This window comes from Pelophylax lessonae, assembly GCF_965119305.1.
Source record: "Pelophylax lessonae genome assembly, chromosome: 4".
Lineage (NCBI taxonomy): Eukaryota > Metazoa > Chordata > Amphibia > Anura > Ranidae > Pelophylax > Pelophylax lessonae.
In genome coordinates, this window is record NC_138771.1 from 584,676,126 (window position 1) to 584,702,531 (window position 26,406).

General features: G+C 44.1%; 1 protein-coding gene across 1 annotated transcript in view; it reads right to left on the bottom strand.

Annotated features, from left to right (window-relative positions):
* Positions 1 to 24,676, bottom strand: part of LOC309552803 (uncharacterized protein) — a gene marked incomplete at its 3' end in the record, with an annotated part of 44,489 nt that extends 19,813 nt beyond the window's left edge. Inside the window, exons 1-3 of the mRNA XM_082253716.1 lie at positions 24,635 to 24,676; positions 22,801 to 22,836; positions 13,074 to 13,253 (exon numbers count right to left, since the gene is read on the bottom strand). Coding sequence (XP_082109842.1) covers positions 13,074 to 13,253; positions 22,801 to 22,836; positions 24,635 to 24,665 — 247 coding nt within the window. The 5' untranslated portion in view covers positions 24,666 to 24,676. The remainder of the gene's footprint in view (positions 1 to 13,073; positions 13,254 to 22,800; positions 22,837 to 24,634) is intronic.
* Between the last annotated feature and the right edge of the window lie 1,730 nt (positions 24,677 to 26,406).

Consider the following 26,406-nt stretch of genomic DNA (forward strand, 5'->3'; position numbering starts at 1 on the left):
CGGCTGACTGACATAATTATATCAGTTTATTCACTAAATAAGAGATCAAAACTCATTTATATGGTGTCAGTGTGTTCTTAAAGGTATATACACAATGTCAGAACCTAGAGTGTCAGGTGGGCTGGATGGTTCACAGGGTCATATGAGTCCTGAGGAACACCCATCAACCAGCAACCCTCAAGGGGGTAGTGCTACACAATGTGAAGTAGTGAGTGTACAGCTTGTTCAACAGTGTAAATTTGCTGTCCCCTCAAAATAACTCAACACACAGCCATTAATGTCTAAATCGCTGGCAACAAAAGTTAGTACACCTCTAAGTGGAAATGTCCAAAATGGGCCCAATTAGCCATTTTCCCTCCCTGATGTCATGTGACTCATTAGTGTTACAAAGTCTCATGTGTGAATGGGGAGCAGGTGTGTTAAATTTGGTGTTATCGCTCTCACTCTCTCATACTGGCCACTGGAAGTTCAACATGGCACCTCATGGCAAAGAACTCTCTGAGGATCTAAAAAAAAGAATTGTTGCTCTACATAAAGATGGCCTAGGCTATAAGAAGATTGCCAAGATCCTGAAATTGAGCTGCAGCACAGTGGCTAAGACCATACAGTGGTTTAAAAGGACAGGTTCCACTCAGAACAGGCCTCGCCATGGTCGACCAAATAATTTGAGTGCACGTGCTCAGCGTCATATCCAGAGGTTGTCTTTGGGAAATAGATGTGTGAGTGCTGCCAGCATTGCTGCAGAGGTTGAAGGGGTGGGGGGTCAGCCTGTCAGTGCTCAGACCATACGCTGCACACTGCATCAAATTGGTCTGCATGGCTGTCATCCCAGAAGGAAGCCTCTTCTAAAGATGTTGCACAAGAAAGCCTGCAAACAGTTTGCTGAAGACAAGCAAACTAAGGACATGGATTACTGGAACCATGTCATGTGGTCTGATGAGACCAAGATAAACGTATTTGGTTCAGATGGTGTCAAGCGTGTTTGGTGGCAACCAGGTGAGGACTGAGGAGTACAAAGACAAGTGTGTCTTGCCTACAGTCAAGCATGGTAGTGGGAGTGTCATAGTCTGGGGCTGCATGAGTTCTGCTGGCACTGGGGAGCTACAGTTCATTGAGGGAACCATGAATACCAACATGTACTGTGACATACTGAAGCAGAGCATGATCCCCTCCCTTCAGGGACTGGGCCGCAGGGTAGTATTCCAACATGATAACGACCACAAACATACCTCCAAGACGACCACTGCCTTGCTAAAGAAGCTGAGGGTAAAGGTGATGGACTGGCCAAGCATGTCTCCAGACCTAAACCCTATTGAGCATCTGTGGGGCATCCTCAACAGGAGATGGGGGAGCGCAAGGCCTCTAACATCAACCAGGCCTCTAACATCAACCAAGGCCTCTAACATCAACCGCCCCCCCCTTTCTCTCTCGGGGGGCGCCGATACAGCTTCTCGCCAAGGGCGCTGGAGACCCTAGGTATGCCCCCCCACCCCCTCCAGCACCGCGCGGTTTAAAGCCTGAAGAGAGAAAGTGGCACTTGGCCTCGGCCTCAAGTACAAACAGTGGTGGGGCTTAAAGATGGAGAGGTGGAGTTGTTGCCATAGAAACATTTTAAAGGGGAGGAGTTAGTAAAGATGACCACGCCAATGTGGGGGGCGCCAAAAATATTTCTGCACCCAGGCACCTGTGACCCCAGGATCGGCCCTGGGTGCACACAAACATATTTTCCTTGGAAAAATGATATCATCAAGTCAAGGAGGAGCACATGGAACAGGGTGGGAGGTTGTTCAAACTACTATAGGGTGTCCATGTTCCCTGTGGTCCTCCTGGTCTTGATGACATTATTGCTCCAGGAAAAATATGTTTATATTCACCCTGAATTGAAGAAGTGGCAAGCTGAGCCATGAAACAGGTTTTACTTTTTGTTCAGTAAAGCTTACAGCTCCTACCTACTTTTACACATCCTATTCTGGGTGTCTCTGCCGGTCAAACTACAGATGGGCCTTTTTTGAAAACTCATTTTGCACACAACCAACTCCTTGAACCCTCCTAAGAATCCCAGAGAGGACCCAGGATGGGAAGACCCAAGGCTTAGAGAGGTACCCCTTCTTCCCTACCTGGAGATAGGCTTTCTCCACCTATGCACTCAGAAAGTTGTGTGTTTTCCCAGTCCTTTGGGTATCCAAAGCCTTAACAGATGTAAGTTTTTTGTTTTGTTTTTTGAGTGAAACTTCATACCTCATATGAAGAAATTTACTACACTATAAGGCCTCTTCCATCTCCCTCCCCTTTTATTTCCCTTGGACACTCTAAGCTATACTAGAGATTGCTAACCAGCTCCTTTGACAGCACACAATTTTGGGCCTCACTCAACCACCACACCACCTGTAGCTAAAGAGCTTAGAAGCCAACTGTACCCTAAAAGAGACACTGTGGCCTTGCCCACTGAAGTGACAGTGTTTTTGTAAATGGCCCTCAAGAACCCCAGATACTGACCTTGTCAGCCCTCCTCAGATGCTTTCTTTGTTGCACAAATACCTTCAGGTTTTTAGGTTAGCATGTGACCTACTCCCATATGACAGCTCATTGGTCTAGCAGCCAGTCACTGAGTAAGTGACATTTTGCCTCCCTCCCTGACTCCAAGGTATTTAGCTAATTAGGTGATATTTCAGTCAAATGTCAAAAATTTCACTGAAAAGCCAGCAAACCTATACAATCCCATTTCATCATGCCTACTGAGAAATTCAGCCAGTCCCTGCTGAACTGGCCAATTTTTGATCAGCTTTATTATTCAAAAATAATTCATACATTTCCACTACCTAATGGCCCTTTAATCTATTTTTCATTAAATCGGTTCTTACTGTGTTTTTCTGCCCCTCTGTAACGTACCCTGTGAGCTTCAAAACCTCTCCCTTTCCTGCATCACTTCCATTTGTCTGCAATGAGGAGTGCACATTAGTTGCTGTCATGTGCACTGCTCTATGAAAACTACAAATTGCATAGTTCATAGTCCATCTCAAGAGCAAGCTGCAGAGGGTGGTTGTTTTCCTACATACAGTGGGACCATGGAGAATGAACGTAGCCAAATCCAAGAATATGGATTTCAGGTTCAATCAACTTTGTGAAAATATTTTTGGAAATTGACCCTTATACCTCTTATGTGGGGCTCAGGAACTTAAAATATATCTAGGGCAAGAGTTTTTTCTCCATTTTGGATTGAGTAGGTAATAGTTAAAACCTCCATCAGGTTTTGTCACCTGTGTGAATATAGACCAATGTTAATTTTGACATCAAATTTCGATTCAGTTTTAGTCATAGTCTTTTGACTAAAATGCGACTTTAGTTTTAGTCGTATTTTAGTCATCTGAATTATTTTAGTTTTAGTTGCATTGTAGTCGACTAAAATCGAATGGGTTTAGTTAAATTGTAACACAGTGTGATTCATAAAGAATAGGGATGGGCCGAACAACCCCCTGTTCTGTTCACAGCAGAACTCCTGAACAGGGGAAATGTTCTAACCCGAACCCCAGTGAAGTCTCTGGGAGGCGAACAGGAAAAATCATAGGTGCCCATTACGAGGGCCTGTATGTAAATAATTGGTCATAAAAGTGGTATGGGGGTCTGGGCACTGCTCTGGGGGACATAGTTGATCTGTACCTCTTTCAGAGCTCATCTAACATCTTTACATGAGGATTGTATTTATACATGTATATGTACAGGAATGTTAATGTACTATATTTTTGTGTATTTTCTGTATCCTACCAATTAAAAATGTATGGTTTTTATCCTTTGTAAGAATGTATCATCTTTGGGCACACTTAAATCCCCCATTTCCAATGTCTTTCTTCTCTTGAGACCTGGAACACACTTTGTACCTTTTACTCCTTTTGGGGACGGTGCCAGTAGTTTTATACAGGAATCTCCCTCCACCCAACATTTCTTCTCTCCTCCTGTATTAGTCTCCTTCTGAAAGGGGAGAGATGTGATGGGAGTCACTTTGGTTGGGGGGCCCATGGAACCCGGCTTACCTTAGAGAGGTTGGAAAATCCCTGTCTCAGCTCCCCAGGTCCCTCTTATGTGTAAGTCACCCTGTGTCTATTAGGGGTACAGGGTCGAATGATGGACAACTACTTAATGAACTCTGAGAATGTGGTTTGGATTATTTCAAATGGGACAGTAATATTTATCCACAATATGCCTCAAGAAATCTTTGATACATTAATTCCACTGTATCAGAATGATGGGACAGTGTATGAGCTTTGCCATATAGCCTGGTATAGACCGTTGCCATGAAGTCTGTGACTCCTGAATAATCAAAGCATTGCTTAGATGTGGATTCCATGTTTAACTGTTAATTGGAACACCTATTGTCTCTGCTAGCAAACCCTTGTGGGATGTGTTTATACTAATAATGTGTCCTTTGTATTCACTGTTGTAGGGGCCTGAATAGTCTAGTCATCCAGGCTGGTTTAAGTGCTGAGTTAATCATAATGGTAATTATAACATTGTCTAGGTGTGGATTCCCATTCACCTATTGTTTCTGTCCAGATGGCTAGTTAATTAGCTCAGGTTAATTAGGTTTCTGGTTACAGTTTGTATTGTTAGGGTAATCTGATCAGGAGGGGGATGTCCTCCTGGTGGGGTATACATTCTGTGTGAGTTTGTTCAATAAAGAGTTCCAGATCTTTCACGAGCTATTCTCGGCTAGTCTTGTATATTGAGGCTAATATCTGATGGAAGCGCACAAGCACACTGTGGGTCAGTCCCATCACAGAGCCCTTTTTATCTTTCAAAAAGTGTTTCCCAGTGCTAAACCTTTCATCCAAATGTTAAATTGCTGCATGCATTTGTAAATTGTAAAAGCCAGTGTAAAGGAATAGTAGTTGTAAAAAAAAAAACACTTGTGGGTTTAACTATTTATTTTGTTTAATTCTCCTTTAAGGGGGTAGGGTGTGTGCAGGGCCGGCCTTTGATGTTCAGGCGCCCTGTGCGAGCTAACCCTGTGGCGCCCCCCCGCGCGCGCATTTTCTTGCACCTTTTTTGCACTTTATTTGACTTTTCTTTTTTATGATCACTAATAACTTAGCCCCCCTTACATCAGAGACCCCCCACACAGAGCCCCCCTTACATCAGAGATCCCCAGACAAAGCCCCCCTTAATTGAGAGCCCCCCTACATCAGAGAGCCCCCCCCACACAGCCCTCCTGACATCAGAGACCCCCCACACAAAGCCCACCCTCACATCAGAGCCCCCCACACAGAGCCCCCCCATACAGAGCCCCCCTCACATCAGAGCCCCCCCACACAGAGCCCCCCTCACATCAGAGACCCCCCCACATCAGAGACCCCCCACACAGAGCCCCCCTCACATCAGAGACCCCCCCACATCAGAGACCCCCCACACAAAGCCCCCCCTCACATCAGAGACCCTCCCACACACAGGGCCCCCCTCACATCAGAGCCCCCCCACACAGAGCCCCCCACACAAAGCTCCACTCACATCAGAGTCCCCCACACAGAGCCCCCCTCACATCAGAGACCCCCCACATCAGAGACCTCCCACACAAAGCCCCCCTTACATCAGAGACCCCCCACACAGAGCCCCTTTACATCAGAGACCCCACACACAAAGCTCCCCTTACATCAGAGACCCCCCACACAGGGCCCCCCTTACATCAGAGACCCCCCACACAGAGCCCCCCTCACATCAGAGACCCCCCATAAAAAGACCCCTCACATCAGAGACCCCCACACAGAGCCCCCCTCACATCAGAGACTCCCCACACAGAGCCCCCCTCACATCAGAGACCCCCCCCCCACATCAGAGACCCCCCACACAAGGCCCCCCTCACATCAGAGACCCCCCAAACAGAGCCCCCCTCACATCAGAGACCCCCCACACAGAGCCCCCCTTCCATCAGAGACCCCCCCACACAAAGCCCCCTTTACATCAGAGACCCCCCACATCAGAGACCCTCCACACAAAGCCCCCCTTACATCAAAGACCCCCACACAGAGCCCCCCCTTACATCAGAGACCCCCACACAGATCTCCCCTCACATCAGTGACCCCTCACACAAAGCCCCCCTTACATCAGAGACCCCACACACACAGAGCCCCCCTCACATCAGAGACTCCCCACACAGAGCCCCCCCTCACATCAGAGACCCCCCACACAAAGCCCCCTCACATCAGAGCCCCCACACAGAGCCCCCCTCACATCAGAGACCCCCACACAGAGCCCCCCCACACAAAGCCCCCCTCACATCAGAGACCCCCCACACAGAGCCCCCTCACATCAGAGACCCCACACACAAAGCCCCCCTCACATCCAAGACCCCACACGCAGAGCCCCCTTACATCAGAGACCCCCCACACAAAGCCCCCCTTACATCAGAGACCCCCCCACAGAGCCCCCCTCACATCAGAGACCCCCCACACAAAGCCCCCCTAACATCAGAGACCCCCTACACACACACAAAGCCCCCTTACATCAGAGACCCCCCAACACAAAGCCCATCCTTACATCAGAGACCCCCCCACACAAAGCCCTCCTTACATCAGAGAACCCCCACATCAGAGACCCCCTTTTTTCAGAGAGCCCCCTTTACATCACAGACCCCCCGCACAAAGCCCCCTTACATCAGAGCCCCCCCACACAGAGCCCCCCTTACATCAGAAAGCCCCCAACACAAAGCACCTCCTTACATCAGAGACCCCCCCCACACAAAGCCCCCCTTACATCAGAGACCCCCCACATCAGAGACCCCCCACACACAGAGACCCCCTTACATCAGAGAGCCCCCCTTACAACACAGACCACCCACACAAAGCCCCCTTACCTCAGAGCCCCCCCACAGAGCCCCCAACATCAGAGAGCCCCCTTACATCACAAACCCCCCACACAAAGCCCCTCCTTACATCAGAGACCCCCCACACAAAGCCCCCCTTACATCAGAGACCCCCCACATCAGAGACCCCCCTCACACAGAGACCCCCTTACATCAGAGCCCCCCCCACAGAGCCCCCCACATCAGAGAGCCCCCCTTACATCACAAACCCCCCACACAAAGCCCCTCCTTACATCAGAGACCCCCCCACACACAAAGCCCCCCTTACATCAGAGACCCCCCACATCAGAGACCCCCCCACACAGAGACCCCCTTACATCAGAGAGCCCCCCTTACAACACAGACCCCCCACACAAAGCCCCCTTACATCAGAGCCCCCCCACAGAGCCCCCCACATCAGAGAGCCCCCCTTACAACACAAACCCCCCACACAAAGCCCCCCTCACATCAGAGACCCCCCTTACATTTTTTGAAGGAGAGAGACATCACTTACCTCACGCTCTCTGCAGATTTTTTTTTTTCTTTAAACTTCCCGCCCACACATCCCCGGGGAGTGTGGGCGGGGTGGTAGGGGGAGGAGAAGGGGCGGGAGGAGAAGGGGCGGGAGGAGGAGGAGAAGGGGCGGGAGGAGGAGGAGCTGACGATCTCTCCTCTGGCGTCCCTGCAGGGAGGAGGGATCTGTCAGCGTGGATCGGAGGCTGAGCTGTGTGATACACAGCTCAGACTGCAGCAGTAGGAGACACAGGCACTACCGCACAGCGAGGGGTAAGCGGCGGCCGCGGCCTGTGTGAGCACTGTCCAGGCCGCGGTCGCCGCTTACCTCCAGCTGTGTGGCCTGATCTGCAAACTGTGATGGCCGCACAGTGCCCCTGTTGCGCATGGCGCCCTGTGTGGCCGCACAGCTCGCACACCCCAAAGGCCGGCCCTGGGTGTGTGCCCTATGCCTACATAATATTGCTAATAAGTGTCCCTCGTTCCCATCTCAAAAAGTTGGGAGGTATGTGTATGGGCATAGCATACTCTTTCATTTTATACCATCAGCATTGTAACAACTGTACAAACAATGGTTGTATTTGACAATTCAATATAAAGTTACTTGAAAAATCCCCTATCATGTTGTGAGTGCTGCCTTTTTTCTGGATGTTTCTTTCCAAAACTTCCTGTATTCCCTGCATGCTTTGCAGCTTCTCCTCTGCTGTTTACTATCCATTTCTAAGGTACCTTGCTTCCTGCAAGCAAAGATTCCTGTACTGACTCCACCTCCACCAAAGTCCTCCTCTCAGCTCCTCTGTAGTTCAGAAGGCAGGCTCTGTGAAATGTGTGACACAGCAGTGCCTAACCACAGAGCATAGTGACTACGTGTCACAGAATTTAAAAAAAAAAAAATGTGTGGGGATCTTCACAAAGTACATTTACAAACTTCAAGATCATTCAGAGTAATAGGACTAGGCTAGAAATAATTGAAATACAATGTTATCAGTTTTTGCAGATGACACAAAATTGGGCAGGGCAATAACTACACAGCATGAAGCAGATATCCTACAGAATGACCTGGACAAAATAACGGAGTGGGCAACGACAGGGCAAATGAGGTTTAATGTGGAGAAGTGTAAGGTTTTGCACTTGGGGACTAAAAACATAAAAACACAATACACGTTAGGAGGGGAACCCTTGGGGGAATCAAAAATGGAGAAAGATCTGGGAGTCTTGGTTGATGATAGATTAAGCAACAGCATGCAATGTCAAGCAGCAGCTGCCAAAGCCAGCAGATTATTGGCATGCATAAAGAAAGGGATGTATTCCAGAGATAAGACTATATATCTTCCACTTTATAAAACTCTGGTCCGACCGCATCTGGAGTATTCTGTCCAGTTCTGGTCTCAGGAGGGATGTGTTGGAGCTGGAGAGAGTCCAGAGAAGGGCAACTAAACTGATTAGGGGGTTGGAGGACCTTAACTATGAAGAGCGGCTGCAATTGCTTGATTTATTCTGCCTGGAGAAGAGACGTCTGAGGGGGACATGATAGCAATTTATAAATATCTTAATGGGGATCTCAGCTTAGAAAAAAAACTGTTCATTCGAAGGAATTGCATGAGGACTCGAGGACATTCAATGCGATTAGAGGAGAAGCGTTTTAACCTCAGGCAACAAGGAGGGTTCTTTACTGTTAGGGCTACAAGATTGTGGAATTGTCTACCACAAGAGGTGGTTTCTGCGGGTAGTATGGTGGCTTTCAAAAGACTATTAGACTTACATCTCAAGGATCAGGACATTAAGGGCTATATGAGATGATTACAGCCACACACACCTACACAGGTTGAACTGGATGGACTATTGTCTTTATTCAACCTCACCTACTATGTAACTATGTAACTATGTAATGTGGAAATTAACCACTTAAGCCCCGGAGGATTTGGCTGCTCAAAGACCAGGCCCTATTTTGCGATTCGGCACTGCGTGATTTTAACGGACAATTGCGCGATCGTGCGATGCTGTACCAAAATAAAATTGACATCCTTTTTTTTCCCCACAAACAGAGCTTTCTTTTGGTGGTATTTGATCACCTGTGCAAATTTTATTTTTTGCGTTATAAACAAAAAAAGGCGACAATTTTGAAAAAATAACAATATTTTTCACATTTTTTTATATAAAATTCTCAAAAAAAATGTAAAAATCTAAATTTTTTAACATTTTAGGCCAATTTGTTCTCTGCTACATATTTTTGGTGAAAAAAATCACAATAAGCGTATTTAGATTGGTTTGTGAAAAATGTATTGCGTTTACTATCTACGGGAAAGATTTATGTAATTTTTATTGTTTTTTTTTTAACTACTAATGGCGGCGATCTGCAAATTTTTTTTTGCGGGACTGCGACATTGTGGTGGACAGATCGGACCCCTGACTGACATTTTTGACACTTTTGGGAGTACCAGTGACATTACTACAGTAATCAGTGCTATAAATAAGCACTGTTACTGTCAAAATTATACAGGCAGGGAAGGGGTTAACTTTATTGGTGATCAAGGGGTTAAGTGTGTCCCTTGGGGCTTGATTCTAACTGTCAGGGGCGTGGCTTGTTAGATCATCACAGAGACATACGATCCAACAAAGCAGGATCACATAGCCTCTGTGATGATCTAAGGGGGAATGACAGACGGATGTGTTTATATATATACAGGTCCCTCTCAAAAAATTAGCATATTGTGATAAAGTTCATTATTTTCTGTAATGTACTGATAAACATTAGACTTTCATATATTTTAGATTCATTACACACAACTGAAGTAGTGCAAACCTTTTATTGTTTTAATATTGATGATTTTGGCATACAGCTCATGAAAAACCAAAATTCCTATCTCAAAAAATTAGCATATTTCATCCGACCAACAAAAGACCAATAAAAAAAAAGTGTTTTTAATCCAAAAAAAGTCAACCTTCAAATAATTATGTTCAGTTATGCACTCAATACTTGGTCGGGAATCCTTTTACAGAAATGACTGCTTCAATGCGGCGTGGCATGGAGGCAATCAGCCTGTGGCATTGCTGAGGTGTTATGGAGGTCCAGGATGCTTCGATAGCGGCCTTGAGCTCATCCAGAGTGTTGGGTCTTGCGTCTCTCAACTTTCTCTTCACAACATCCCACAAATTCTCTATGGGGTTCAGGTCAGGAGAGTTGGCAGGCCAATTGAGCACAGTAATACCATGGTCAGTAAACCATTTACCAGTGGTTATGGCACTGTGAGCAGGTGCCAGGTCGTGCTGAAAAATGAAATCTTCATCTCCATAAAGCTTTTCAGCAGATGGAAGCATGAAGTGCTCCAAAATCTCCTGATAGCTAGCTGCACTGACCCTGCCCTTGATAAAACACAGTGGACCAACACCAGCAGCTGACATGGCACCCCAGACCATCACTGACTGTTGGTACTTGACACTGGACTTCAGGCATTTTGGCATTTCCCTCTCCCCAGTCTTCCTCCAGACTCTGGCACCTTGATTTCCGAATGACATGCAAAATTTGCTTTCATCCGAAAAAAGTACTTTGGACCACTGAGCAACAGTCCAGTGCTGCTTCTCTGTAGCCCAGGTCAGACGCTTCTGCCGCTGTTTCTGGTTCAAAAGTGGCTTGACCTGGGGAATGCGGCACCTGTAGCCCATTTCCTGCACACGCCTGTACACGGTGGCTCTAGATGTTTCTACTCCAGACTCAGTCCACTGCTTCCGCAGCTCCCCCAAGGTCTGGAATCGGTCCTTCTCCACAATCTTCCTCAGGGTCCGGTCGCCTCTTCTCGCTGTGCAGCGTTTTCTGCCACACTTTTTCCTTCCCACAGACTTCCCACTGAGGTGCCTTGATACAGCACTCTGGGAACACCCTATTCGTTCAGAAATGTCTTTCTGTGTCTTACCCTCTTGCTTGAGGGTGTCAATGATGGCCTTCTGGACAGCAGTCAGGTCGGCAGTCTTACCCATGATTGCGGTTTTTAGTAATGAACCAGGCTGGGAGTTTTTAAAAGCCTCAGGAATCTTTTGCAGGTGTTTAGAGTTAATTAGTTGATTCAGATGATTAGGTTAATAGCTCGTTTAGAGAACCTTTTCATGATATGCTACTTTTTTGATATAGGAATTTTGGTTTTTCATGAGCTGTATGCCAAAATCATCAATATTAAAACAATAAAAGGCTTGCACTACTTCAGTTGTGTGTAATGAATCTAAAATATATTTATCTATAAATATATATATATATATATATAGATATACATCGGAGCCGCCGGTCAAACGCGCAGGGATGGCAGGGAACGAGCGGGGGCGGGAGCGCGCCCCCTACAGGCTCGTGGGCGAGCGACGTACCGGTACGTCACTTTGCCTGTAGGAGGCTGACTGCCGCAGTATATAGTCGTGCGGCAGTCGGCAAGTGGTTAATATATGATTTTACATTTTGGCCACATGTACGCTTTAAATGCACTTAGTGTAAAAATCAGCCTTTTGCAATCCCCTTTTTAGCAGTACTTAAAGGATAAGTTCACCTTTGGGTTGAACATGTTCCCACTCCTGCAGTATCTCCCCAATCTGCTGCATTTACTGAGAGCAAGCGGGGGATCTTCTCCCCCTGCTCACTGTCACGGTTTAAAAAAAACATTCATTCATTCAAAGAGTTCTGCAAATGGGAAACTACAAGTACCGTCAGCCTTTGCGGCTGTCGGCTTGTAGTTCTCAATGAACTACCAGGGCCTTGTTGAGCGCTCTAGGTAGTTTATTTTCTATTCCTGTCAATGTGTATCTGCCTGCCCATAAGGGGTACGAGCAGAAACATACACTGACAAGTCTGCAGGAATCCTGCATGGCACCTATGATCTGCTAATTGCGGGTGCAATGCTTTCCAGGCTTCTAGTAAAAAAAAAAAAATGCACATTGGAGGAAAAAGTGTATTGAGGGGTATGTGGACTTTCATGGTACAAAGGCTTGATAAATTCATAAAATAAAATAAAATTTTATTCAAAAACATGTTAAAACATACTTATACACATCTAAAACATAGACAAAGGACACTGTGTCTTCCACAATTGGCTCTATAAAAGCAAATAACAGATGAAACGACCTTGGGAACATAACTACTGTCAATTATAGCAAATACAAGTCTGTCCCGGCGAATGCCACCTGTCGGGTGGGATTTCCGCATTTGCCGGGACAGACGTGTGCCCCCCAATCTCCTGCGGGTGAGCTCACCTCGGATAAGAGCCTGCATGGGGTGTCACCACATTTTTACTATAGCTTTATAATCTGTTCAGAATTTGAACTAATTATTGTTATCATTGTATACTACAGCATTAGATGTGATTATTGCTCTATACTACGGCACGAGGGGCCAATCAGGTGTGCAAGAAACATGTGCTGACAAGAAACATGCTGACTGGAGGATAGAGGGAAATGAGCAGAAGGAGGAGCTAAACTAAATAAACCATACCCAAAACTGATAGTTTCCCCTTAAAAAGTCAATTTAGGTGGCTTTACCTCAAGTGGATAAGTGGTCAATGTTTATGTTTTATTTTCTCTAATTGTTATCATTATTCATTGTAGTATATAGTAAGATATTATTGTGGTTATTAAAGAACAAAAGTAACTAAAGAGTAACACATTTTACACCGCTATCCCTCAAGTTCCTTAGGCACATGCCTACCTTGTCTATTTAATCAATTAACTACACAGTGACTAGAGGGCAGTACATTACCAGTACACTGGCCTCCGGGGTAAGTGATTGTCAGCCGGTCTATGTCATTGATGTATCCATTATTACATGCGCAGTAGAAGGCTCCACCATTCGTTTCTACACAGGTAGAATCCCTAGGACAGTCAGCTGAAGTTGAGCATCGTTGAAAATGAATGGCTTCTGGAGGTAGGTACCGTTTTCCTACAACACAAAAGAGAAGTAAGCAGTACATTACTTACAGTATTGTTTCATATTGAATATTTCCATTGTCCTTCTATTAAGGGTTAGTTAACACATGGAAAAGTGACCCACTTGAAAATCTCATAGTGAGGGAGAAGACCAGAGAAGTCAGGCATATAAATCATCACTCCAGAGATGGACTGGATTTATTAAAATAATAGAGAATGTTCACTTAGCCAGGGCTGCTGCTAGAAATCACAGGGCCCCCTATAGCCTACCTGACAGCTTTCCAACCCAACCACCCACCCCCCCCCCACCCTTTGGAATATCAATTTAATTATTTTATTAAAAAATATATTATGGGGATGGGTGGCCACTGTTTTGAGCCAAGCTGGCTAAATTTCTCCTTGTGGGTGTGCATTACTCCTTCCCCTACTAGGTGGTGTTGTGGTGGTGTCCATGTGGGGTGCCTCTCCTATCGTCTCAGGAATGAGTTGGTGGGGCTGGCTTTCCATGCGGGGGGTGGTTGGGGTGGGCTGGAGCGGTGTGAACATACACGGTGGCGTATTTTGCATCTGCATCCCAGAAGTGAAGTCACCTGCCCCCAGGAAGGGAGAGGTATATAAGGGGAGGACCGCTGATAAAGGGCTACAGGCTCTATCAGCAGCTGAAAGCAGGCAGGAGGGAGAAGAGGAGAAGTTGACTTTCAGCTGCAGCAGGAAATGCCATACAAGGGATTGGTTCCAATAACTGTCCACTGTGCTGCACCAATCTCCTCCGGTCCACATTCAGAATTGCTCCCCATACAGGAGCCCCGGCTGTACCCCCTTATCAGTGGCCCTGCACTTAGCAATGAGAAGATGTGTTAACTTTAATCAAGCAAAGCAACAGGGTCACTTAAATGCATGCCACCCTCCAATTACTCACATTACTATGCACCCCATTGTTCCATTCAGACATATACAAACCTTCCCTAGTACTCAATCAGAAAATCTACCCTGTGACACAAGAAAATGTTGGTTGATTTAGCTGTCTACAATCCACCAAAAACTAAAATATTGTACATGGACAGTCTGATCGTTCAAAGCTGAGATTTGGTCTGCTTGTAAAAATGCAATTTTAGGAACCCCCGTTTTATTTTTCTGTGTCTTGAAGTCTTTGTATTGAAGTTTTAAAATAAAATAAAGTAACAAAGGATCAACATTCGGGATTGGACTATATCCCAGTGTTAATTTCGTCGACTAAAACCGACTAAAACGTTTTCGTCGACTAAATTAACACAATTTTAGTAGACTAAAATACGACTAAAACTAAAACAATTCAGATGACTAAAACACGACTAAAACTAAAATGGCATTTTAGTCTTAAAACTAAAATACGACTAAAACTAAAATGGCATTTTAGTCATAAGTCTATAACTAAAACTAAATAAATTTACATCATCAAAATTAACACTCCTCTGCTGGCCATTTCTATATCGGCAACACAATTCCATCCAGAGCCTGTAATAATATCACATTAAAGTTTAAACATGTATTGCACCACCGCATATGCATAAGTAAGGAGCATCTACTAAGCTGCTGAAAACCAAACAATTAAGAAAAAGGCTTTTCTTATATTTTTCCCTAATATTTAATGTTGGTAATATATTCAGGTAATATGTGCAATGACATTACAGCCAATGTAGTTTACAGTTTTTTGGGGTTTTTTTATTTTAAAGTTGCACTTTGGTTTGTCAAAAACTTGGTTTTATTTGAAAAGATGTTATATATCACAATGGCTAAATCTGTGTCTGTAGTGCGTGTTCAAACCTTATAATAATATATTATTCGATTTTTACTCCAGGAGTATACAATTTGTTTGGAAATGCTAGAGAAATGTTTCAAAAATGCATTACAAATAACCAAAACCTATTCGATTTGTAGTTGACTAAAATGTATGAGATTTTATTCGACTAAAATGTACTGGAGATTTTAGTCGACTAAAATATGACTAAAACTAAAACAATTCAGATGACTAAAATACGACTAAAACTAAAATCGCATTTCGGTCAAAAGACTAAAATACGACTAAAACTAAAATCGAATTTCAGTCAAAAGACTATAACTAAAACTAAATCAAAATTTGCTGCCAAAATTAACACTGCTATATCCACCCCATCAAGCAATGATTGTCAAAGAGAAGACAGTGCACTAACCAAGAAAACAACTGGATAACAGCCATATAGAGATGTAAACGCTGTCCAGCTTACATTTGCAAAAGACGTATGTGCTTTTTGTCAGGCTATCCTCATTTAAGGCATTGGGCAGGTAGCACCAACAACTTATGAACTTCCTACAGCAATGAATAGTGAACCAAAATCCGTAAAGATTCGATCTTGATCCTTGAATAAAGTAAAGCAGCATGTAAATAATGCAGAGAGGGAAAAAGAAGAAGAGAGTGGGGTAAAAAAGAGAGGGGCTTAAAAACAGAAGCCCAAGAAAATAAAGAAAATACACTGCCTGGCCAAAAGAAAAAGTCGCCACCAAAAAAAAAGGTCACACACTCTAATATTTAGTTGGCTTTGCCACAAGATTTATATATCCCCAGCGTTGCATTCATTTCACCAAGATCTTGTATTAATGATGGGAGAGTTGGACCACTGCGCAAAGCCTTCTTCCAGCACATCCCAAAGATTCTCAATGGGATTAAGTTCTGGATTCTGTGGTGGCCAATCCATGTGTGAAAATGATGTCTCATGCTCCCTGAACCACTCTTTCACAATTTGAGCCCGATGAATCCTGGCATTGCCATCTTGGAATATCCCCGTGCCACCAGGGAAGAAAAAAAATCCATTGATGGAATAACCTGGTTATTCAGGTAGTCAGCTGACCTAATTCTTTGGGCACATGCAGTAACTATCCAATTGGATAGTCACTGCATGCTTAGTTTAGTTAGTTGCTTAGTTAACCACTTTCAGACTGGAGGATTTTTCTGCTTAATGACCAGGCCCTATTCTGCGATTCGGCACTGCGTAACTTTAACAGACAATTTCGCGGTCGTGTGACGCTGTACCCAAATAAAATTGATGTCCTTTTTTTCCCACAAATAAGGCTTTCTTTTGGTGGTAATTGATCACCTGTGCGATTTTTTATTTTTTGCGCTATAAACAAAAAAGGAGCGACAATTTTGGAAAAAAAAAAAACAATATTTTTCACATTCTGCTATATAACATTCCCCCCCAAAAAAAAAATCAAAATTTTTTTAACATTTTAGGCCAATTTGTTTTCTGCTACATATTTTTGGTAAAAAAAAATTGCAATAAGCGTATTTTGATTGGTTTGCGCAAGAGTTATCGCGTTTACTAACTACGGGAAAGATTTATGTCATTTTTATTGTTTTTTTTTTTTTTTTTTTTTACTAGTAATGGCGGCGATCTGTGATTTTTTGTGGGACTGCTACATTGCGGCGGACAGATCGGACCCCTAACTGACATTTTTGACACTTTTGGGGGAACCAGTGACATTACTACAGTAATCAGTGCTAAAAATATGCACTGTTACTGTAATAATGACACTGGCAGGGAAGGGGTTAACCCTGTTTGTGATCAAGGGGTTAAATGTAAGCCTAGGGGAGTGATTCTAACTGTGGGGAGGTTGGGCTTGTGAAATGATCACAGAGACATGCGATCCTAAATAGCAAGATCGCATGGGCTCTATCTTCATTGCAGGCAGAAGGACGGATGGCTGTGTTTACATCAGCCGTCCGTCCTTTTCTCTCAGCAGGGAGAGATCGTGAGTGTCAGGCGGCAATTGGAGCCGCCTAACACATGCGCTAGCTTCCCCACTGAAGAGCGGGGGCGGGAGTGCACCGCCGGCAAACGCGCGCGCGCCCCCTAGCTCCTTCCAGGCAAGTGACGTACCGATACGTGACTCTGCCTGGGAGAGCCACTCTGCCGACCTATATATAAAGTACACAGTCGGCAAGTGGTTAATTCCAGGTGGCGACTTTTTTTTTAGCCAGGCAGTGTAGTAGGTTATAGAAGGTTGTTCCTTCCAATTCAGCATCTCAACCTTAGGATCAGATAGGGTATTATAGAATTCTTACAGTAAATCCAGAAAGTATTTACAGTGCTTCCACAGTTTATGTTACAGCCTTATTCCAAAATGGATTAAATTCCTTATTTTCCTCAAAATTCTACAAACAATACCCCATAATGACAACGTGAAAAAAGTTTGTTTGTTTCAAATCTTTGCAAATTTATTAAAAATAAAAAATGAAAAAAATCACATGTACATAAGTGTTCACAGCCTTTGCTCAAAAATTTCTTGAAGCTCGCTTGGTACCAATTACAGCCTCAAGTCTTTTGAGTATGATGCTACAAGCTTGGCACACCTATTTTTGGGCAGTTTCTCCCATTCGTCGATGCAAGACCTCTCAAGCTCCATCAGGTTGGATGGGGAGCGTCAGTGCACAGCCATTTTCAGATCTCTCCAGAGATGTTCATTCGGGTTTGGAAGATGAACCTCCACCCCAGTCTGAGGTCCAGAGTGTTCTGGAGCAGGTTTTCATCAAGGATGTCTCTGTACATTGCTGCATTTATTTTTCCTCCAATCCAGACTAGTCTCCCAGTTCCTGCCCCTGAAAAACATCCCCACAGCATGATGCTGCCACCACCATGCTTCACTGTAGGGATGATATTGGCCAGGTGAAGAGCGGTGCCTGGCTTCCTCCAGACATGATGTTTGCCAATCAGGTTAAAGAGTTCATTAGTTTCATCAGCCCAGAGAATTTTGTTTCTCATGGTCTAAGAGTCCTTCAGGTTCCTTTTTGGTAAACTCCAGGTGTCATTTGCGTTTTACTGAGGAGTGGCTTCCGTCTGACCACTCTACCATACAGGCCAGATTAGTGGAGTGCTACAGAGATGGTTGTTCTTCTGTAAGGTTCTTCTCTCTCCACAGAGAAATTCTGGCGCTCTGTCAGACCATCAGGTTCTTGGTCACCTCCCTGACTAAGGCCCTTCTCCTCCAATCACTCCGTTTTGCTGGGCAGCCCGCTCTAGGAAGAGTCCTGGTGGTTCAAAACTGCTTCCATTTATGGATGATGGAGACCACTGTGCTCATTGGGACCTTCAATGCTGCAGACATTTTTCTGTATTCTTCCCCAGATCTGTACCTCTATACAATTCTGTCACAGAGGTCTACAGGTGAACTCCAATCAAGTTGTAAAAACATCTCAAGGATGATCAGTGGAAACAGGATGCACCTGAGCTCAATTTTGAGTGCCATGGCAAAGGCTGTGAATACTTTTGTACATGCAATTTTTTCATTTTTCATTTTGCATAAATTTGCAAAGATTTCAAGCAGAGTCCCAGAAGAAAGGGTCTGTCTCTCCTCCTGTCAGGAAGAATCGGGTATCCCAGACAGCTTGCCTGAGGGGATACAGGGCTGAGCTGAGCAGCAGGAAGGATCCAGTGTGCTGAAGACCAGTGGAGCTGTGGGGGTCGAGTTCCAGGAAAGAATTCTGAGTAGTGAGTACTGTGAACTGTCCCTGGTGTCTGTCTAGCTGAGGGGACCACTCCGAAGAAGGTCTAGGGGATCCAGGAGCTTGCTAGCCAGGGCAGTGTAAACAGTAAAGGGGGTGCCAGAGTTTAACCCTGAAGAGTAAAAGGGGTGCCAGCGATTGGGCCCTGAAGTGCAGTGTGTACAGTACAGTGTGTTCATTGCATGGTACACAGAGTTAAGTGTTGCAGCAGCAGCACAGGAGGCTACCTTAGTTAGTGAAGACTACAGGGAGCACTTTAAAGGACTTTTGAGCTGTGAGGAAGTGTCAGAAGTCAAGTTCAAGTTTACAGACAGCAAGTCAAGTTTTCAAGCGCCAACGGGCGTTGACCGGCATTCCGCCAACGTCAAGACAGCGCTCGTAGGCATTTTTCACAGAGTGTCCCAAATTGTACCTAGTTGAGCCTGAGGAGTATCCCACTCATTCCCTTCTCCCATCCCAATATAAAATAAACAAAACAAACCAGATGCCGGACTGTTCATTGTCTCAGATCTCACACTTGGGCAATCAGCTTAAAAGGGCTGTTGGTGTCAATGGTAACCATGGCAGACCCACATCAGGCCCAATGCCTGGAAATCCTGCTACATGGACAAAATGTTTTAATTTGCCTCTATAATTGTGGTGTTAAGGATCTTCCTGTGCACCACGGCAAACCATCGGGTCCAATCCTCCTCGTCTATCTCCATTCCCAGGTCCGCTTCCCATGCCAGCTGATTAGGAAGCTTAGTCATAGTTGCGGAGAAGAAGAGATGCATTTCTGAACTACCGTCTCTCGAGTCAGTCTGCTGCATACATCTGTCTTTAAAAAGTGTTCTCGTATTGATATCATTTGTGGTTTGCCTAAGAGAACTCAGAGAGAGACATTTTTGGTGGAGGCAAAACATTTTCGATACAGGCATTACAAGAGTTTTCAGGTAATACTCTAAAGGTCTAACCCCTCTGTGATCCAGAAAGTGTCCTATCCTACATAAACCCTTGTTAGTCCAGCATGAAAATGGCGCAGAGAAAGGCCTGGGCAAAATGACGGATTGTTGAAAATAGTGGCCACTGGTGTATGTTGAATGAGTTTTGCAAACAGTATCCAAGAGATGAGAGGAGTGTGGTGGATAGGACACAATATTGCCCTATAATCCCAGGGGGAATCTGCATTAGTAGGTTTATTGCCCACTTGAGCTTTAAATGTAGCTGCTTTATAATATCTCTGGAGTTGCGGGACTCCGAAGCCCCCCAGACGAGTTAGTATCATATAGAGTCTTACAGGCCACTCTACGTCCCCTAGAACCCCATATGTACCTAAAGATAAAAGACCTACATTTTTTTTAAGTGTGAGGAGGGAACAGGAAAAGGCAAGGAACAGAAGTAATATAATATTCTACCCTATTCTACCCAACCAAGAAATAGAATATGTAGACCATGTCTTTAAATCCATCTATAAAGCAGCTTAGAGAAGGGCATAGTTAGCTTGGGAGAATGACAAAGTTTTTGAGGTAAACTAGCTACATAAATATGGGAAAGCATGTGTACACCATGTAAAAGGGAAAGGAAGTCTTGATGGATGCCAAAACCGTGTCAGGGAGATTTGTGTTAAACATTTCTGATTTGTCCTGAATTGCTCGAACACCTGAGATATCCCCACAGTCGGTTAGAACCTTAAATAAGTTGGGCGGAGTTTTGATAGGCAATGTAATAAACATCAGCAGATCATCTGCGAAAAGAGCACTCTTGTGAATCGTATAGGCGCTCTGAATGCTGCGGGTATCAGGATTCATTCTAATTGCTATTGCCAACATCTCTGCTATTGCCACATCAAATGCAGGATGTGTAAAAGGGTACAAAACTTAGGGCCAAAATTCAATTTCTATAAACAATGGAAATGATGGTGCTAAAACATTGAGTCAATAGCCTTATGTAGATCTAAAGATAATAGAGTGAACAAAAGTAATAAAAAAATAATATTGAATGGCTTTTGAGAAAACTGTCAGTCTTTTTAAAGCAGATCTTAACGCTCAGGGGAGACTTCCCTCCTCTCCATACAACCCCTCACGCCTTCCTCTGCTGCCGGAATAGGGATGTCTTTTTTTCGTTGGTGGTTTCTTTTGTTTTCATTAATAAAGTGCCGCCCCACTCTCCCCTTGCATGTCATACGCCTAGGTAAATGGTGTTCAAGGTGCTCCATTTGCCTCCTGTGATATGCACATTGCACATCCCAGGAGGCATATCGCTTTATTCAGAAAGGGGGAGGGGGGTTCTAGCACCACATCTTAAAGAGGCAAGCCAGCTGAACCAGGAAGAGGACCTCCTGATGACGTCACACAAGACCATGGCAGAACAGGACCCAGAGGATCTAAGTGAACAACGCTGGATCCTCTAGGTGGGTGAGTATCAGAAATGTGCCACCCTGACCACCTGGTAAGCGGGAGGCAGAGGGGTTGGTGATCCTCTTTAAAGCTGAATTCCAGGTATGGATATTTTTTATAGTTACAATGATCAATTTTGGACCAGTGTAAGCATGCATATGTCATAACTGGCCAATCCCCCGTATATGGCACATGCATACTTACATTGGCCCAAGCTAGACCAATGTAACTATACACAAAAATACCCATACCTGAAATTCAGCTTTTTAACATTAAAACTTTTTGCTATTGGCTCCCACCGCCCATCAGCACCTACCAAAACTGCTATAAATGATGTGTAGAAGAGCAGACAAGAACACAAATTCAAGTTCTACTTTTACCAGCTGAGCATTGTACTGTGCTAGCCACCAATGAAAAAAGAACATTTGGAGTTATACTGATTTGATTCAATCTCAATAGGCAAGCATTCAGAATACCTTAGCCTTTATCAGACATGATGTCGTATGCATCTTAGTTCCAATATAAAATTTTCTGGTGCAATTTTTGATACAATAGCATCCATTCTGAGAGTTTAAAATGACTGTCACCAACTTAGAAAATACATATGGAAGGAACCAACACATCAGGTATTTTTAATTCTTACTTGTAGTGTTTTTCATTTTCATATTATTTTAATCACTTGCAACGTCCCTTTAAACCTGCTAGAAAAGTTGACTACTGTATGTCAGAAAGATTAAATTTCCTAGCCACAGTTTCCCCGCTCTCCTGTGGTGTCATAGTTCTCTCCTTTTCTGGAAGTTTCTATTTACTGTGTAGGAATGAAGGTGAATACTGAACTGCCCCTTCAGTCTACTGTGGACATTGACATAGGATTCAAGATGGCGGCACCAAATAGCAGTCTCAGAGCTTTTAGATGTCTACGTAAGGAAGGCTTTTACAGGTAAATAAAACATGGTGAATTCACATATATATATAATCTTATGAAAAGATTTTTGTTGAAATGAATAGTCTGGCGACAGGGTCTCTGTAGGACCACCACTATTTTAGACCATGTAGAATAAAAGCTAGATCTCTATTAAGCTTGTACTTTAAATGTTTTATTAAAGGTCCTCAAAGCTCTCTTTGCAGGAGTGTTGTTAAAACTTCTTGTAAATACAGTAATGCTCTGATATGAGCTGAAGCCCATTTGTAAAAGGACTAATTACAGAAACCCTTTATCCAAGAGGTCACTGGAGCTACCAAGAAAACAAAAAAGGGGTGGTTTAAGGCACTTGAGTTGTGTGTCTTTGGTTGCTTTGCATGTTTTTTTTTTTTTTTTATGAGTGTTTGCACAGCTTTTTTTTTTTTTTTTTTGCGGGCGTCTGAGGCTTGAGCATTTCTTTTCAATTATTTGTAGCCAATGGAAGGATGAATACTAGGGAAAAAATGCTTGTTATGTTTGTTTTTACACATTTTATTTTCTTTGCATGTTCTGGGAATTTTTAGATGCTCCTAATGAAGTCTATTGGGGCCAAAAATGCTTGAAGCTTGCAGCTTGTAGCTCAAAAGAAACTCATGTACCTTTTCAAGCTACAAGCTTCAAGCTTCATGTTACACTACACTCAGGTGTGAACCCTTATCAATACAATATCAATAACACATAATAAAGATTAATTTTACCAGGAACTTACCAATTACACCAAACCATTGTATTGCAATACAGACACCTGAGAAAAAAAATAAGTATAACTTAATTTTCTTGTGCATTTTGTATCCAGGGTTATACCATCCCATGTACATTGCCCTATTGGTTTCATGAAAATCTTTCTGCTTAAAAATCTTTCTACTTAAAAATGTTTATTGGTCACTAAGCATGCCCCTTACTTAGTAATTAGTATGACTGCAGAAGGAATTAGGTTATAATTCCTAAAGAATCAAGAGAAGTTGTCTTTTTAATGTCCCCCACCTGAGTGGCAGCCACCTACCAAAATACTTCCTGTTTTTTTAGTGTGTGACTACTCAGTCATTGTGTCCAGCCTTGACCAGCTTTTACTGTGCACATATGCCACTAAGCCCACCAATTCCAATAGCTGAAGCTGTACTCCTTTGTGTGGCTGGGGACCACCATGAATATGGATCTATGTCACTTTTTTTCTGCAAAGGTTGCATTGCTTTGAGCAAGAATTTCAGGAGAAGAGCTAAAGGTAATTTGTTTGGGTAGATGGCTGCAACTTGGGGGTGGGGACAATTAAAGAACAACTTTAATCAAAGTTCCTGTCTATTATGGCAATGCACACACAACTCTCTGTCCATCAAAGCAACGCATACTCATCCTCCTCACCATTATAGCATGGCACACACAGCCCTCTGTCCTCCTTAAAAATGCATATGCAACCCCTGTCCACCATAACCATGCATATAAAATCCCTGTCCACCAGACCAATATACACTCAACACCCTGTCAGCATAACAATGCACACTCAGCCCCCTGTCCACTTTAGCAATGCACATGCGCCCGCTGTCCACCATAGCAATGCACACACACTACCTGTCCACCATAATAATGTACACACAGCCCCCAAACCACTTTAGAAATGCACACTCAGTCCTTTGTCCACCATAGCAATGCACATGCAACCCATGTCAATGATAGCAATGCACACCCAGTCCTTGTTCCACCAAAGCAATGCACTCTCAACCCCTCAGTCCATCAAAGCAATGCACACTTAGTCCTTAGTCCACGATAGTAATGCACACTCAGACCCCGTCCCCTATAGTAAAGCACACTCAGCCCTGAGTCCACCATAGTAATGCACACTCAGTCCCCACTCCACCATAGCAATGCACACTCAGCCCCCAGTCCACCATAGCAATGCACACTCAGTTCTCAGTCCACCATAGCAATGCACACTCAGTCCCTAGTCCACCATAGCAATGTTCATTCAGTCCCCAAGTCCACCATAGCAATGCACACTCAGTCCCTAGTCCACCATATCAATGCACACTCAGTCCCTAGCCCAACATAGCAATGTACACTCAGTCTCCAGTCCACCATAGCAATGTACATTCAGTCTCCAGTCCACCATAGCAATACACACTCAGTCCCCACTCTACCATAGCAATACACACTCAGTCCCTAGCCTTCCATAGCAAGGCACACTCAGTCCCTAGTCCACCATAGCAAGGCACACTCAGTCCCCACTCCACCATAGCAATACACACTCAGTCCCTAGCCCTCCATAGCAAGGCACACTCAGTCCCTAGTCCACCATAGCAATGCACACTCAGTCCCCACTCCACCATAGCAATACACACTCAGTCCCTAGCCCTCCATAGCAAGGCACACTCAGTCCCTAGTCCACCATAGCAATGCACACCCAGTCCCCGGTCCACCATAGAAATGCACATTCAGTCTCCAGTCAACCATACAAATGTACACTTAGCCCCCGATCCATCATAGCAATGCACACTCAGCCCCCTGTCCACCATAGCATTGTACACACAGGCCCTTGTCCAGACACTCACCCCAGAGCAGTTGTCCTCTTGAGATAGTCATTGTGTTATGATATATAGATAAGCACTGAACTGAAGATATTAAATAGAGAAGTTATCTCTGCACCCAAAATGATGACCACACACTAATTACATCACAGTTCCTCACTCACATTTTCAAAGAAGGAAATAAAAAATATTGCATGGTGATAATTTTATATTTCCTTTATAAAAAAAAAGCCATACGATTGTAAATAGGCTTAGGTTCTAAAAAACACAAGGATAAAAAATACCTTGTATTTTTAGATGAATACATTGGTAATGGGTTTAAAGTAATACAATTATTCAAGAGGAAAATAAAACTATATGTAAAGCCAACAATTGTTTTTTCTTTAGCTTTTGGGTAGAGCAGTGGTTTCCAATTTATAAAGAGTATAAGGGTCAGATACATATCCACATGTCAAGGAGGGCTGCATCTAAATCAACCTTTTTTTTTTTTTTTTTTTACATTCTCCAACTCAAAAACATTAAGCAACAACTTTACGAATCATAATAAAACCAGGCATTTATAATTAGGAAATCCTTCTTTCTTGTCAGTAAAATAACCCTTAGTGCTGGTTTCAGTGGCAATAATAATAATATTTACCCACTTCCTTTATAGGTATCACTGACAGTGGCAGCAATAATAACCTCCTCCACCCGTCTGCCACATACCCACCATTTCAGTCACTGGTACTGCCAGTGACTGCCACCTATTTGCACTCGGCCGTTCTGCTGCCACCTACCTATCCTCCACCACTCTGGTTGCACTGACATTGTACCTGACTGCCACTTAGCCTCCACCACTCAGGTGATAGAAGTTAACCAGGCTGTCACCTACCTATCCTCCACCACTGTGGTTGCACTGACATTGTACCTGACTGCCACCTAGCCTCCACCATTCTGGTGATAGAATTTAACCAGGCTGTCACCTACCTATCCTCCACCACTCTGGTTGCACTGACATTGTACCTGACTGTCACCTAGCCTCCACCATTCTGGTGATAGAAGTGAACCAGGCTCTAACCTACCTATCCTCCACCACACTTTTTGCATTGATGTTGTACCTGGTGGCCACCTAACCTCTACCATTTTAGCAGCACTGGCAGTGTACCGGGGTGCCACCAGGTAAGTGACCCATTTCCCTTGTTAAGTACCCTTCAATTCCACCCTGTACCTCAACCTTCTCACAGACATGTGTTGCCACAGAACGTACTTACCCAAGGGCCATCAAATTGCTGCTGGTCAACCTGATGAGAAAGGGCAACAGGTAGCCACACTCCAGAGCACCCAGCTTATATGCAGAAGCCATGGCAACAAAAACCTGTGGCTGCCTGGCCTACAATATACAGTGACCCCTGCCCATCCCTGTCTTCTGCTTTGTGCAGCATCTGCTCTGAAATAGTCCTCCAGGAGCGTGCAACATGTGAGACCTGCCTTGTGGTTGCTGTAAGCAAAGTGCAGGGAAGGTGAGCACTGTATACTCAGCACCCTGCCACCACTGTATATTATACACTGCAACTCAAGGGTCACAAAAGAAGGTCCCCCTGGCCATGAGTTGGATAGTATAAAAAAAAAAAAAAAAAGTGTAGCGCTTACAATAATGTGTCAAATTGAAATCTAAATCAGTGAAACCATAATTCTAAATAAGTACCAAGTCCAAAAAAAGTTCATATATGAAAAAATGTAGAAAAAATTGTGCATAACTTGTGAGAGTTTTAGTCCCTCCACGACAGACGAGAGGAAGCCACCAGTGGGATAACACA